The 16,901-nt window shown below is 45.1% G+C and overlaps 1 protein-coding gene across 1 annotated transcript in view; it reads right to left on the bottom strand.

The window, feature by feature from the left end:
• Positions 1-16,901, bottom strand: part of LOC145343281 (organic cation/carnitine transporter 2-like) — a 114,437-nt gene that overhangs the window by 71,443 nt on the left and 26,093 nt on the right. The window contains exon 2 of the mRNA XM_080189422.1: positions 673-776. Within this exon, the coding sequence (XP_080045548.1) occupies positions 673-776 (104 nt within the window). The remainder of the gene's footprint in view (positions 1-672; positions 777-16,901) is intronic.

Consider the following 16,901-nt stretch of genomic DNA (forward strand, 5'->3'; position numbering starts at 1 on the left):
TGGTTAGGTGAATTGGCCATGATAAATTCTCCTTCAGTGTACTCGAACAGGCATCCTAGTGTGGGGATTTTCACAGTAACTATAGTGAATGTAAGCCTACTTGTAACTAATACTTTAACTTTACTGGACTAGTGATCCAGATGCCCAGCTAATACTCGGGGCACCTGGGTTCAAATCCCACCGTGACAGATGATAAAATATAAATTCAATAAAAATCTGGAATTAAGAATCTTCTGATGACCATGAAACCAGTGTCGATTGTCAGAAAAACCCATCAGGTTCACTACTGTCCTTTAGGGAAGGAAATCTGCTGCCCTTACCTGGTCTGGCCTATATGTGGCTCCAGAGCCAAAGTGATATGGTTGACTGCCTTGCAGTTTGAGGGCAATTAGAAATGGACAACAAGTACTGGCCTCGCCAGTGATGCCCACATCCCATGACAGAATCCCAAAACTAGGCTGCTGCTATGAATCTATTTTCGGAAACCTTTGGATGCCAGAATTACGCAAGACACCTTCAGCAGCAAAGTTTAACAGGTCAAGCTTTCCTCTCTGCAGAATGCTCCTGTTGTAAACACAAGCAATCAAACCAGCCTGAGCTACATTCTCGACTCTCATTGCTGTGGCTGGAATGGTCTTTGCTTTAAACTGGATGCAAGGATTATAGCTGTACCTGTCTGAAATGTGTCCGGAGATGAACGCACCACTTGTCATCCCCAGAAAAATCACTGACATGGTAAAGGGACCTTTCCAATTGTTCTCACAAACTAGGTCCCACTGCAAAAAAGGCAAAATAAATGATTAAAATTACTCACATGCAGACTCTATCTTGGAAAAGAATTACTTCTTTAAAGAAGAATATTAAAATATGGTATAGAATTCTCATCAATCTGATATGGAGAACTTTGCTACTTTTGTTTCTATTTGTACAAATGCTCAATCTTTCCCCACCTTCCGATGCATTGGTGCAGTAATCCAGAGACCCTGGATAATGGTCTAGGACCAGGGTTCGAATCCCACCACGACAGATGATGAAATTTGAATTCAGTAAAAGAAGATCTGGAGTTAATAGTTTAATGATGACCATGAAACCATTGTCAATTGTCGTTTTTAAAAAACCCACATGGTTCATTAATGTCGTTTAGGGAAGGGAGTCTGCCATCTTTACCTTGGTCTGGCCTACATAGACTCTAGGTCACACGTGGTTGAACTCAGCAACGTGCAATGAATGCTGGCCCAGCCAGTGATGCCCACATCTATTAACGAATAAAAAAAATTGACATAGTGACTGATTGACTATCCTCTGCTAGCTTACCTAAGTGCAAGTTCTTAAGTGAAACAAATGGCACATAAATTCACCATCTTTATAAGATTCTTGGATTTGTAAGGCCCTTGTCAGACCCCACTTGGAGTACAGTTATGGTCGCCTCACTACAAGAAGGATGTGGAAGCTATTGAGAAGGTGCAGAGGAGATTTACAAGGATGTTGCTTGGGTTGGGTGGCATGCCTTATGAGGATAGGTTGAGGGAGCTAGGTCTTTTCTCCCCAGAGAGACAAAGGTTGACAGGCGACCTGATAGAGGTTTATAAAACGTTGAGAGGAATAGATAGGGTGGATTATCGGAGGCTATTTCCCAGGGCTGAAATGGTTGCTACGAGAGGACACAGGTTTAAGGTGCTGGGGAGCAGGTACAAAGGAGATGTTAGGGGTAAGTTTTTCACTCAGAGGGTGGTGGGTGAGTGGAATCGGCTGCCGTCGGTGGTGGTAGAGGCGAACTTGTTAGGGTCTTTTAAGCGACTTCTGGATGAGTACATGGGATTTAATGGGATTGAGAGCTATAGATAGGCCTGGTAGGTATGGATATGATCGGCGCAACTTGTGGGCCGTAGGGCCTGTTTGTGCTGTAGTGTTCTATGTTCTAATCATCCTTCTTTATTGGTGCCTCAGATTTATGGACTGTGCTTCAATGAGTTTGATCAAGGCAATAGTTCCATATTCTGACCACTAAAGACATTCCTTTGAACTGTTCCTTGAAATATTTTATAATTATCTTAAATGTGAGACCTCTTATTACTGTCTCAATGACTAGTGGAAACAACTCTTCTCTATGAGTCTTTTTTACTCTATTTGGATGTTGGAAGCAGTTGTCTGTGGCCCATCTATGGTTGTTCTGATCCAGTGGTGATAGACATTTCTCTCTGAACTGCCAGTCATCACTGTGGCGATGATAGCCCACAGTGCTGTTAACTATTGCTGACTTACTCAATTTCCCCATACCTACTGACATTGCAAATGGTTTTCTCTGCATAGGTACTCTCCCTCTCTCTTTCAAAACTCTACCACCATCTCCTCCGAAAAAAATCCACCACCAACCCCTCTGTCCTGAAACGCGACTGGCTTGCCTTAAGCCACCTTTTCCTTTCCAAAATAACCTCCTGAATCTGTGTCCAAATTTTCTGTGAGTCCATGTTTGAAGTCATCCAAACAGGTTTCTGCCTCGTGCCTGCCACTGTCTGGGCTATAAGCTTTCCAATTCCCACCATCCCCTTTCTATCTCTCCACTGCACATTGTCACCTCCCATAAGACTGAACTTAAAGCCCAGTTCTTTTGAGAAAGATTCTAATGCGCCCCCCCCCACCCTCCACCCTGGCTAACATTTCCTGCATTGGCTCCCTCTCACCTTGTTTTCTGATTTTGCTTCTGTAATGAGGCTATTTGTTCGACCGTTACAAGCACCATATATATCCAAGTCTCTTGTTGTTGTTGCTGCATTGTCCTTGAAATAGAACACACTTTCCCACTATATACTCTCAATGTCTCCAGGAGGCTTGTAAATAACATTATGGTGGCCATTTAGCAGCTGTGTTTGCCGTAGGCGCAATTCCCATAATGGGCATTCAATCTTGCAAGGTGCTGAAAACACGATTCTCGATGGGGAGATTGTGGTTTGTGATCTTTCCAGTCCCCCTCCGATGATGTGTTCGAGCTCGGGAAAGATGTGAGTCTGGTTTGCATACATTTGCATACATACCATTTTGCAGGTGTCACAAAGCATCATCTGCCTGAATTTTATCCCCCACCCAGACGATGTGCTGTCACGCCAATGTGAATCACTTGAAAAACAGAAACCTGGTGCTCTGAAAAGGAAGTTGGAGGTGAGTGCACATGTCACCAGTATCCACCTGGGAATCCAAGGGGGAGAGAGGGCACCAGGTATCTCTGGGGTGGGGGGGAGAGAGGATAATCAAGAGGAGGGTAGCTGTTATGGGTCTGTCATTGATCTTGCAGGGGGTCTGGAAGACTGTTCATAACAGTCTGTAAGCTTGGGGTCGGGGTGGTTTGCTGTAAAATCAGAGATCGGGGGTCTCTTGTTCTGTCTCATGCAGCGTGGCTAGCTGTGCTTGGTGGGTGGGTGGATGTCCACTGACAGTGCTTGTTGAAGCCCCCATCTTGGGGTTAGGGGGGCTACTGCCTGTGGATTTATTATCCAGTGATGGTTATTATGGAGGGCTAAAAGCAGTGAGCTCCTTGATCGCTGCTTGCTTGAGTTACCAAGGTGGCTGTTCGCACAGACTACCACTGAGGGAGCAACAGCACTATATCCAAGGCTAAGCCTCAGCTTTCAGTTGGCAGCCTCTGACACCAGAGCCAAGGGGTTCGCCAATCCCCAGGGCCCCCAGCTCCTGCATCAGTGGTCCCATTGGAATCCCCCCTCCAGCACTTCCCACTGCCCACCTCACTGTCCAAATGTGAGCGTCCAGCTGGTCAAGAGCCCCAGGGTCCTCCTGAAAGAGTTTTCAGTCGTCCCATGTGCTTGGGCAGGGGGGCTAGAGACACCCTCATCGCAACACAGTTTCAGGAGGTCCAGGATTCGGGAGGGCTATTGGGTGATCCTTCTGCTCGCGACCCCTCTGATGCGCCCAAGGGGCTGTCCGGGACCAACAACTCGGGGAGCTGGAGATGGGGAGGCCCCGAATGCTGGCTGCTCATTCAACGAAGGAGACTTGCAGTGAGGAAAGGGCTGTGATTCTCCTGAGAGAAACTGTGAATGTCTGACTCCTATCTGGCTGCTGGCAGCATTCAGACTCCCTGTAGCCTGTCTCGTGCAGAGCGACAATGTGCAGAGCTGGCCCATCTCTCGCGATGCAGTCTCGGGGGAGCTCAAGGGGGTGGGTTTTGAGGATTCCCTGTTCCATTCCTAAGTCCTGGCAGTGTGAGGAAAATGTTCGCAATGAGATGACAGTTTCTAAGAAAACTTTTTAAATGTTATAATTTAGTCACAGTGATGACCCATATACTAATCATGACTTGCAAAAGTAATTCATTGCATTTGAAGCAGATGTTTTGAAACTTCGATAACAAATTGATATATGGATGAAATTCTTTCGATGTAAAAAGATAAAATATGAAGTTTCCCATACTCGAATGCAAATTGAACCTCCAATCTATCACATGGTGAAATCGTAGGTGACCAAATAGATTTCCACAAGCTTCCAGACTAAAATGAAGATTAAACGCTGAGCTAAAAACTAAATACTGTTTAGGAACCACAAATTTTGATTGCTCTGATTTCCCAGTTCTCACTCTCCCATTTTTTATCAGTGCCTGGTACCCTGCTAGCCTAAAAACTTACTCTCACAGTGGTACAGCGGTTAGCACTGCTTCCTCACAGCGCTAGGGACCCGGGTTCAATTCCAGCCTCAGGTCACTGTCTGTGTGGATTCTGCACATTCTCCCCATGTCTGCGTGGATTTCCTCCGGTGCTCCATTTTCCTCCCACAGTCTGAAAGATGTGCTGGTTAGGTGCATTAGCCGTGCTAAATTATCCCTCAGTGTACCCAAACAGGTGCTGGAGTGTGATGACGAGAGGATTTTCACAGTAATTTCATTGCAGTCCTCGTGTCTGCATGGATTTCCTCTGGGTGCTCCGATTTCCTCTGACAATCCAAAGTTGTGCGGGTTAGGTGGATTGGCCATGCTAAATTGACCCTAAGTGTCAGGGGGATCAGCAGGGCAAACATGTAGGGTTACGGGAATAGGGCCCAGGTGGGATTGTGGTCGGTATAGACTCGATGGGCTGAATGGCCTCCTTTTGCACTGCAGGGATTCTATATCTTAATAAAGGTACAGGGGAAAGAAAAGCCATGTTGGTTAGGGGCACCAGTTGCCAGTCTTTCATCCATTTATGATTGAATATTGTTGTTCCGTTTGGGAGACCACAGAGAAATGCTAACTCTTATACATGACAAACCAAAGCCATACAAGGCTTGTTAAAAATGATTGGAATCCAGTACTTACCTCTCCTTCACAGAGATTTGGCTATCTTGTGAATCCTCAACAAGACTGTGACTGACACATTTTCACAGTTTGTCGTGTTTGTGGCAGACATACAAGATATTTTGGATCAATTTGAGAATGTGTGCGCAGAGTATTGATGCCAGAATCTGATTGATCCCTTCTCCCAGCTGATGAATCCTCTCCCGGATCTGGTGTCACCTGGAATTCTGCCCCATACTTAAGTTGAAGCTCTGAGCCAGAGTTATCACAGTATAATTACACATTCTGCTGTCATCAAATCTGTAACTACAGGATGGCAGATTGCTTGTTTTAAAAATCTCTTCAAGCAGACTTTAAAGGAAATTCTAAAGTAAACTGAGAAAACTGAATGCTCCTCTTTCTCTTTCTCTCTCTCTGTCGTTTTCTTGTTTCTTTGAGTGAGAGGTGTTGGGTGGTGTGGGGATAGTGTGAAAAGTATAAGTTTCAATGTAGTGTGGCTCACTTTCACCGCTGGGTCACAAGGTTCTGGGTTCAAGTCCAACTTCAGGCTTGAGAACAAGAAGTAACAGTGATACCTTTTGGCACTGTGGCAGTGTCCCTTCCTCAGGACTAGAAGCTCCAGGTTCAAGTCCAAGGCCAGGAGTTTGTGGCCACAGAAGGAGCATTTATAATGTGGTTCAATGGGCTGATAGCCAGCTCAGGAATCCTTCCAGTGCTTCCCCTTCCCACTATTCCCCAAAGGGAGAAAAAGAGTAAGTTATCCTTTTTAACAGTGCAGTGCTGAGGGAGTGCTGCACTGTTGAAGCTGTCCTCTTTTGGATGGCCCCATTTTGAAGAAGTGTAGGGGATCAATTCCCCGTGTACTGGTCAAAACTGATCCTTAAATCAATGTCAGGAGAACAGATTATTTTGTTACTATTTCCTTCCTTTCTTACTTCCTTCATCCCTTTCCCCTTTCTTTCTTTGTGGGGTTACTTGGAAAAATGTGGCCCTAAATAATTCATTTTGTCTCCAGCCTCCCGATTGCCTCACTACCGTCTCTTCTTCTTAACCCCTTCATGCCCATGACTACCACAGTGTCTTCCCAAGGTCACCCACTTAACCTTTCGCACTCTGCCCTTCCCCTTGACCCTCCAACTGAACCGTTACTGCCACCTTACTCTCCATAAGTATAGATGGCAAGATCTCCACTCCTTACAAGGACGACCTGCCACTGGCCTATTTTTGTGCTGGGACATCTGGCTCGGGACACAGCACACATGTGATGTAATTCAGTGGCTTCAAAATGCAACTGGTGCAATTTTTATAACTGAGCTAACATCAACATGCACATTCTCTGCTGCCCGTCTTTCTCTCACTCTGTCGCACTCTCCCATTCTCTCTGTCCTCAATCCCCCACCTCCCTCCCTCTCAATCATCAAGATGCACTTAAAGTTTAAAGAGGACAAATCAAAAATGACAATCGCTGAGCCTCTCTATTTAAAAAAAAATTATTCTGCTGGTTGATTCATGATTTTTGCGGGAAGATTAAGGGGGCAATTTTCCCACCTCTGGGCGCCATGGCCTCTGTGCGTCTCCAGCCACCAGATTTCCAGCGTGGTCAGCTCTGCACCAGAAATTGGCACAGAGCTGAATACATTATTATAACGAGTTATAATAATTATAACTAGTTATAATTAGTGGGCCGAGGACTGAAGTCTATACAACTCCGCCCTCCATAGTTCAGACGAATAAGGGGGGATCTCAGAGAGACCTACAAAATTATAACATGTCTAGACAGGGTAGATGCAGGGAGAATGTTCCCATTGGAGGGGGAGTCCAGAACGAGGGGCCACAGTCTGAGGATTCGGGGTAGACCATTTTGGATGGAGGTGAGGAGACATTTCTTTAAAGAATGGTGAGCCTGTGGAATTCATTATCACAGGAAGTAGTTGATGCCAAAACATTGAATGCATTCAAGAGGCAGCTGGATATAGCACCTGGGGCAAAGGAGATCAAAGGTTATGGGGATAAAGGAATAGGCCACTGTGTAGAATGATCAGCCACGATCGTAATGAATGGCAGAACAGGCTCAAAGGGCCAAACGGCCTCCTCCTGCTCGTATCTTCTATGTTTCTATCGCTCCTCCACAGGATCCAGCATATGGAGGAGGTCGGGATGACCCGCACATAAATCGAGGAGCAGGCTTCCTTGCTGCCATCCTCCTGGCTTGAATGAGAGTGAGTGCTGTGGAGCCATGTAGCACCCCATTGATTGAAGGGCTCAGATGGCCATCAGGACAGCAAATCAGACACGTCACACCTCACCTACAGCCTTTCTCACCTGGGGAAAGAAAAATTCTCAAAGTGCCTGAAAGTTGTAATACAGATCACTCCTGTGGAGCAACGGGAATTTTCACACTGAGATGGACGCTTTGTCATTGTGCTTTATTTGTTTGTTTATTTATTTATGGGATATGGACATCGCTGGCTGGCCAGCATTTATTGCCCATCCCTAGTTGCCCTAGGAGAGTGGTGGAGAGTCAACTACATTGCTGTGGCTTTGGGGTCACATGTAGACCAGGTAAGGATGGCAGGTTTCCTTCCCTGAAGGACATTAATGAACCAGATAGATTTTCTCGACATCAACCATAGTTTCATGGGCATCAGTTCCAAATTAATTCCAGATTTTTTTAGTGAATTCAAATTCCACCATCTGCCATGACGGGATTTGAACCCTGGTCCCCAGATCATCAGCTGAGTTTATAGATTAATAGCCTAATGCTAATACCACTAGGCCATCACTGTCCTGGGATAGTGCTCTTTGACTTTAACTTACCGCATTTACGGGCCTACTTCTTTCCATCTTTTAGATAGGATGCACCAGCTTTTTCTGTCAAAAAAATCTTAAAATTCTTTAGCTGCTGTCTTAGTATTTTGTACATTTGACCCCAACTCTTCGTCTTCCTCTGTCAGTCCCAGCAACGTCAAATGATTCCTTTTTTGAAGGTTTTCACTATGAGCTTTCTTTGTATCCTCTTCATTATCTTTGGCTTTCAGTTTCAAAAGGCTATTTTCTTCATCTATCCAAGGCCCTGCCTTCAGGCTCTTCATGTCAGTGACTTGGATTGAGATTAAAGAATTGTTTCATGTCCATCATGCGCATTCTTCACTTGTCATCCGAGCAATGTGAGAAATTAAGCAGCCCATCTTAGGAGCGCTTTATTGTCATGTGTATCCACCTGCAACTCTCTTTCCCTTCCATTTTAGGGCAATTTTATTTTCAGTTCCATCTTGTTGAGAATAGTTCCGGTTTATTTATGGAGCACCCATCCAACGTTTCTGCTGCTAAAGATGGCTACAGCCTTTAAGTGACTCAGGAACTTTAAAATAGCCTGGATCAGTTCTCGTTTCAACTTGATTCTGATGAAAGGTCACCGGCCTGAAATGTTAACACTGTTTCACTCCGCAGATGCCGCCGGACCTGCTGAGTATTTTCAGAGTTCCAGCATCTGCTGTAGTGTGCCTTTGTACGAATGAGTTCTCCCTCCCATTCCTCAAGAGTACCAATGACTCATCAGGTTTGGAGACACTATTTATTGATGATTTGCAAATGTTAACCCAGGAGGACAGTGTCTTTAAGTTTATTTATTAGTCACAAGTAGGCTTACATTAACGCTGCAATGAAGTCATTGTGAAAATCCCCTAGTCGCCACACTCCAGTGACTGTTTGGGTACGCTGAGGGAGAATTTAGCACAGCCAATGCACTGAACCAGCATGTCTTTCGGACTGTGGGAAGAAACTGGAGCACACAAAGGAAACTTACGCAGACACAGGGAGAATGTGCAGACTCTGCACAGACAGTGAGCCAAACCAGGAACTGAACCCGGTCCTTGGCGCTGTGAGACAGCAGTGCTAACCATTGTGCCACTGTGCTGCCCGTTGGGCTCTGACTGCAATTTTAACTCTGGCCAGAGTGGTTTACCTGCCACGTAAAGACAGTGGGAATGGGAGCACAACGGATTGTTTAAGGTACATTTTATTTGCCATACTTGTGGAGTGAGGAGGAGCAGAAATGCCCCTAGAGACCCTGTCAGCTTTCCTTACTCCAGACACCCTTTCTCACTTTGGGTGCTATCCTTCAAGATCCTGCCAGAATCTTAACCTTTTCTACCGCCTTGTTTCTTGATGGTGTTATATAGCAGAGGTTGACCCCACTTTGAGAACTAACCGAAACACCCAAAGAGGAGTACCTCACCCTATAATCTGTAAAAAGTGTGTGTGAGGTGGTGCAACCTGCTGTTCAGCAACATCTAGTTGTTATATATGAAGTAAATTCTTGACACTCTCTCTAAAATCAACACATAACAAATTACTTATCTAACTAACAGTGAACAGATTAACTAAACTATGACAAACCAAATAAATCCCTTCTAAGCTGAATTAAACACGATTCTACTGGTATGCTGTTCAAATAAATACAATTCCCACTCATTAACAAAAATAGAACTTAGTCACTCTCTAAATTACAACCAGGTTTTGTGTCTTCCTGAATAGTCTGGGCCTTCTCTGTTGATTCTTCTGTCTGGAACTTCTTTCTTCTTTGGTACCTTTGCTACTTAGATTCTCTAAGACACGGATGAATATATGAGAACTAGTGATTCTCTATCTCTTGAGGCTTGACAGCTAAGAGCTGTGAGCTGTTGCTCTGGCAGGTGGTAGTTACTCTACTCTCTTTGTCCCACTGCCCCGTTCTTTTATACCCATGATGACATATGAATAGATCAATCTGAGGTTGTCAAAACCATCAAATTTAAATTTAATAGCTTTTTGGTATCCAAGTGCCTCATTCAAATTGATTGGCTAAATTCCAAAAATCTAAAAACCTGCTGTCTTTGTGAAACTGCTGCTTTGTTTTTTGATACAAATGTTTCAGTTTGGGCTCTCTGTGTACTTGCATTTTTAAATCTCTAAGCACAGAAAAAGCACCAGCTTTTACCAGGACTACACAATGCATTCCCCCGAAGCATTTCACAAATTTACAAACACCAAATTCTAACCTCCTACCTCCCAATCTACAATGACTCTACCCAACTTTGCAACAATGGTGAGCTTCCATCTTGAGGCTGGAAACTGTCCAAGTTGTCAGTCCCATCTTTGGGGATCACGAGTTAAATTCAGATTGCCAATGTTGGGGCAGGAATGTCACCATTTAGTTCTCACTCGCCCCAGTTTCACTCCATTAAAATCTGTCGACCTGAAATTTGTCTTTCAAATTGTTCACTACTCCAAACATTTCTTTGCAATGCAATGGTTTACAATATTAACTTATACAGATTGCTAAAAGACACTTAAAAACTAACAATAGCGCATTGCAATGCCCACATTCTCCATTTTGTTTCAGTGGGTGGCATGGTGGCACACTGGTTAGCACTGCTACCTCACAGTGCCAGGGACCCAGATTCTATTCCGGCCTCAGGTGACTGTCTGTGTGGAGTTTGCATGTTCTCCCTGGGTCTGCATGGGTTGTCCCTGGGTACTCTGGTTTCATCCCACAAGCAACGATGTGTGGGTTAGGTTGATTGGCCATGCTAAATTGCCCCTTAGTGTCAGGGTACGGTATGGGGATAGGGCCTGGGTGGGATTGTTGTTGGTGCAGACTAAGTGGGCTGAATGGCCTCTTTCTTCACTTTGGGGATTCTATAATTCGAACCTCAGAGGTAAAGTTTCTACTCTGGGCTTGCTGTAAGTTAAGACAGAACCAACAGAGTTTTGGATGACCTCAAACTTATGGAGGGTAGGATGTGGAAGAGCAGCCAGGGAGTGTGTTGGAATTGTCGAGTCACGAGGAAATAAATACGCGAATGAGGTTTCCAGCATCAGGTGAGCTGAAATGATGCAAAGTTGGGCAATGTTACGGAGGTGGAAATGGAGGTCTTCATTGTTGCATGAATCTCAGACTGTTGCCTGGGAAGGAGACAGAATCAGGAACTCAAAAACTGAGTTTGGAGTGAGGACTAGAAGGTCTTCCCAGTATTTAATTGGTGAAAATTTCTGCACATCCAGTACTGGATATCTGATCAGCACTCTGAAATTTATCAACTGTGGAAGAATTGAGAGAAGTGGGATGTCTTTCAGATGGTGTCACTGAGAAGCAGTATGGAGATGGGGAATAGGAGAGGGAGGGGCAAGGATAGATCTTTGGACAACACCAGAGGTAATAGCTTTGGAGGAGGAAGAAGAACTGCCATTGCATTTGATTCATTGATCATGATTAGATAGCTAAGAATGGAACCATAGTCACATTCCTACTCAGCTGGACGACAGGGGAAAGGGATTGGAGGAGGTTGGTGTGGCCAATCAGACCAAGGGCTGCAGACAAGTTAGGGGGGACGAGGAAGGAAAGTATCTCAAAAAATAAAAGTATTTTAAATTAGTGTTTGTGCCAGCACCAGTGATTTTAAATCACCAAAATTAACTTTAAAGACACTATACACCAGTTAGCAGTTGCATTCTTGTCCAATTGTTAGTTTCTTGGTTAATTATGTACATTTTTTGACAATTTAAAGCTTTTAAAATAGAACCATAGAAAAGTTACAGCACAGAAGGAGGCCATTCAGTCCACTATGTCCATGGCATCCTGAGGACACTCAGGTGTCCTTTCTAATCCCACCTTCCTGCACCTGACCCATAGCTGTGTCACTTATAGCACTTCAGGTGCAGATCCAGGTACTTTAGGGTCTCTCCCTTCACCACCAACTCAGGCAGCAAATTCCAGATAGTTACCACCCTCTGCCTAAAAAAGTCCTTCCTCATGTCCCCTCTATACCTTCTGCCACTTATCTCCAATCTATGTCCCCTGTAAGAAATCTCACAACACAAGGTTAAAGTCCAACAGGTTTATTTGGAATCATGAGCTATGTCTCCTGGTTCTTGAATTCTTTGCCAAGGGAAACAATTTTATCCTTTCCACTCTATCTCTTCCCCTCATAATTTTGTACAGCTCAATCAAGCCACCCCTCAGCCTTCTTTGTTCCAAGGAAAATAACCCCAGTCTGTCCAATCTCTCCTCATAGCGACACTTTTCTAGCTGTGAACATTCGTGTAAACCTCCTCTGCACTCTGTCCAGAGCAATTACATCCTTCCTGTAATGTGGTGACCAAAACTGCACACAACGCTCCAGTTGTGGCCGCAGCACAAAATGTGCCTAAGAATCTTTGTGCAACTAAGAAAAAATAATAGTTTGAAAAGCCCCCTTTACCACAAAATGCTCATGATTTGCCGTCCTCATTCATTCAGTCTGGAGATATGACAGGTTTTGTGAGAGGGATCAGTTTCTAACATAAAGATTTTTAAACCACTAAAAATGATCAAGGAAACTAGATTTGGATTGATGCTACTTTCAGCCTGATATTTGATGCTGGTTTGGCCAAGCTCAGGTGAATAAGAATAGAATAGAATCCCTACAGTACAGAAGGAGACCATTTGGCCCATTGAGTCTGTACCAACCACAATCCAACCCTGGCCCTATTCCCATAACCCCACACATTTATCCTGCTAATCACCCTGACACTAGGATCAATTTAGCATGGCCAATCAGCCTAACCTGCACTTCTTTGGACTGTAGGAGGAAACCAGACCACCTGCAGGAAACCCATGCAGAGATGGGGAGAATGTGACTGAGGCCAGAATTGAACCCAGGTCCCTGGTGCTACGAGGCAGCAGTGCCAACTACTGTGCCACCATGTTGCAATGGAAAATAGTGGAGAATCCAGGCCATAGCTTGTATATTTGGTTTAAAGCCAATTTATGTATGCTTATATGTCTCCTCATGGATCACCAGCTTGATATGGTGGAGCTGCTTGCGCACTCTGACAATTCCTTGTGCAATGGCTTCAGGATCTCCTTTTCTCCTGGTAGAGCCATCCATGGCGGCAAAGTCAGAGGTGCCAGACAAAACATGGTCTGAAATGTCCTCAACTCTAGAACAGGCAAAGGAAGGCTTTACATCTCAACAGCTCTGAAAGTAGTAAAAGATTGCAATGGCAAGATGGTCCTGGACATTGTGGTTTGACACATTACCACAATCTGACCACCAATCGGCCAAGGTCGTGTTGGTAATGACAGTGTCCAAAGCTCCCCAGTTAAACAAAGTCACACTCAGACTTCTACCAAGATTTCTCATCAGAGATCAACTGTTGTCTGATGACATTATTCAATACTATCTAGATGGAAAACGTTTTAATCTCAGTCACCTCCATGCCACAACTAAAATGACCAGCATGGACATATATGACTCATGGTTTGCAGTTGGGGTGGTGATAGTATATTGATATTTTCACTAAACTAGTAATTCAAAAACTGAGTTAATTTTTTGAATCTCTTCATGATAGATATTAGAATTTGAATTCAATCCATAAAAATCTGCAATTAAAAGTTTAGTGATAAAGTCATTGCCGATTGTTGCAATGTCCTGCAGGGAAGGAAATATGCCATCCTTGCCGGGTCTGGCCTACATGTTATTCCAGATCCACAGCAACGTGGTTGGCTTTTAAGCACCTACTAAGGTGGTCTAGCAAGCCACTCAGTTATATTGAATTGCTAGAAAATCAACAAGGAATGAATCCAGACAGCATTGACCCAGGCACCGGAAATGACAACGACAATTGTCAAACCTGCAAAATCCTTTCTACTAATATCTAGGGAATTGTACCAAAATTGGGAGGGCTATCTCACAGACTAGTCAAACTACAACCTGACATAGTCATACTCATAGAATATATTACAGATAATATCCCAGACACCACCCAGTGGCAGCCATGTATATCATCTACAAGGTGCACTACAGGAATTCATTAAGGTTCCTTCAGCAGCACCTTCCAAACCCATGACCACTGCCATCTCAAAGGACAAGGGCAGCAGACATATGGGAACACCAACACTTGCAAATTCCCCTCCAAGTCATACATCATCCTGACTTTGAAATATATCGGCAGTTTCTTCTTTGTAACTAGGTCAAAATCCTGGAATTCCCTCCCTAATAGCACAGTGGATGTACCTACACAAAAGGGACTGCAGCGTTTCAGGAAGACAGCTCACCACCACCTTCTCAAGGGCAATTAGAGGTGGGCAATAATTGCTCACCTAGCCAATGATGCCCACATTCCATGAATGAAATTTTTAAAAAAAGGATGACTGTAATATTGTTGCCCACTCTGCACCAGACCTGCAAGCCAATCTCTGAAATTGTGCATACAAGCAACTCAGCTTGTTGTTGAACATTGCCAAACAAAACTCATGTGTTAACCCACTCCTGGTCAGTCAAATATTCCACTGCCCATATATGTTGAAGGAGAGACTCTGGTGCATTCCCACCATTGGCAGCCATCTCTCTTGAAAAGGCTACCATTAGTGAGGAAGTCCAACTATGGATCAGCTGTGCCAGCTCATCCTTCTAACCATGATGGCAGTGACTGTTTGACAACAAATAACTCAGCAAATCAACAACAGTCGGAATGTCAGAGCAGTTGTCGTCACCACACTGCTGTGCCACAGTGAGACCTGGGCTGGGTATCAGTGATGCATGTGGGGCTGGATTTTACAGCCACGCTCAAGCGAGACTGGAAAATCCTGACCAAGGTCAACGGACATTCCTATTGTCTGCCCCTCACCCGCTCTGACTCTGTGGGGGTGTGGAGGGGTTTGGAGGGTGGTGGGAAGAGGTGGGAGTGGGGGAGGGGGGGGGTAGGATTCCAGTGATCAGCTCTAGAGAATCACATTGTGACAATTCACTGAGAGGACTGTCAAACAAATGCTTCTGTCTTCCTGAAAGCCAGTTCCATATGCATTCAGATAAAACATATTTAAAATCAACTTCAATGGACTGGACACAGTGGGCCCAATTTTACCATCAGGTTGTGCCTGCTTTCGGGCGCAAAAACTTGGTAAAGGCGGGCGTGAGGCGAGTAGAGTGCTCTGCGCCCGCCTCCGCACCTGTTTCGCCTTTATCAATGGCTGAAAATGGCCGCTGTCAGGACTGTGCCTGAAATGGGTGTGACATCAAATGCATTTGCATGCATTTAAATTGACGTAATGGGCTGGGCGCCCAAACTTACCCGCACTTCCCCCTTTACCACCACGTTCGTCCATCCAGATTCACAGTGAAACAGTCATGGTCCACAAAGGTCTGATTCGGACGCTCCAGCTTCTGAGATGGTAAGTTCGAAGCTTCTGGCGGCTCTCTGACTCAGATTGGTATTTGTGGGGGGGAGGGGGAGGTGGATCAGATGTTTCTCTGGTGGGGGGATGGAGGTAGGTTAGATGGCTGTCTGGTGTGGGGGGGAGGCGGGGATGCAGGGACATGGGGGTGTCCACTGTCACTCTGAGTGCAATCGGTGTGGGAGAAGGGGGGGGGTCCGCTGCCACTCTATGTACGATCGGTGGGGTGGAAAGGGGCAGGGGGCCACAATCGGTCTGGGTAGTGGGAGGATGAGGTGTAAGGGGGTCAGTAATGTTGTAGGGGTGGGGCAATGTCTGTGAGGGCCGGGGGAGGAGGCATTATCAGGCCTGGGAGCAAAGTGGCAGGGGAGTGTTTCTCTACTTTCTTTACTGAGCATGTGCAGTTGGAGGCTCCGATCGGAGTTGCAGAGTTTCGGGCAGGATAAGTTTCCCCCACAGGCTTCTGCAGCGCGATTCAGATTCGCTGCTATTTTTTCAAAAGTCAGATCTGAAACATGTCCAGCACTTAGAATTAAAATGCTAAAATTGGGCCAGTGTCTGGACAAGCATCTCCCCACATATCAAATCCCAAATAGCTAAAATTGCAGGTGAAGAGAAAGAAACTGCTTCAATGATAGTATGAAGCTCTCCCAGAAGTGCGGCAGCATTGACATTAGTGACTGTGAGGAGTTTGATATCAATCATTCAAAGCAATGACGACTTGTCATCAAGCTGCACTGCACTTTAAGTCACAATGTTGTAATACTGAGGCAGAGCGGCAGCAGAGAAGGAACATAAGGGATGCAAATCCTGCACTCCAGAACCTATACCCTCATGGGGCAAGTGCCAAAAGATCTTTGGGTCAGAAATCATCTGAACATACGGGCAGCATGGTGGCACAGTGGTTACCACCGCTGCCTCATAATGCCAGGGATCCGGGTTCAACTTTGGCCCTGGGTGACTGTCTCTGTGGAGTTTGCACATTCTCCCTGTGTCTGTGTGGGTTTCCTCCGGGTTTCCGTCCACAGTCCAAAGATGTGCTGGTTAGGTGCATTGGCCATGCTAAATAACCCCTTAGTGTAGATTAGGGGAATTAGCAGAGTAAATACAGGGGGTTACTGGGTAACCCAGGATATGAGTCGGTGCAGACTTATGGGCTGAAAGGCCCTCCTTCTGTACTGTAAGGACTCTATGCTTCAAATTCAGAGCATGAGTAGGCCATTCAGCCCCTCAAGCCTGCTTTGTTATTCATGAAGATCATTGCTGATCTGTTTGTGTTGAGTTCCGCATTCTCACCCACCCTCGATAAGTAATAGAATTGACCTGTTCAGTCACATGAAGACACATGGCAGAAACTTGTGACTGAGTAGGCACCATCCTCGAATTGACCGACAGTCATTGATTATTTATATGTCCAAGAAACCT

Source organism: Carcharhinus amblyrhynchos, chromosome 5, assembly GCF_965287045.1.
Source record: "Carcharhinus amblyrhynchos chromosome 5, sCarAmb.v2.hapA, whole genome shotgun sequence".
Classification (NCBI taxonomy): Eukaryota; Metazoa; Chordata; class Chondrichthyes; order Carcharhiniformes; family Carcharhinidae; genus Carcharhinus; species Carcharhinus amblyrhynchos.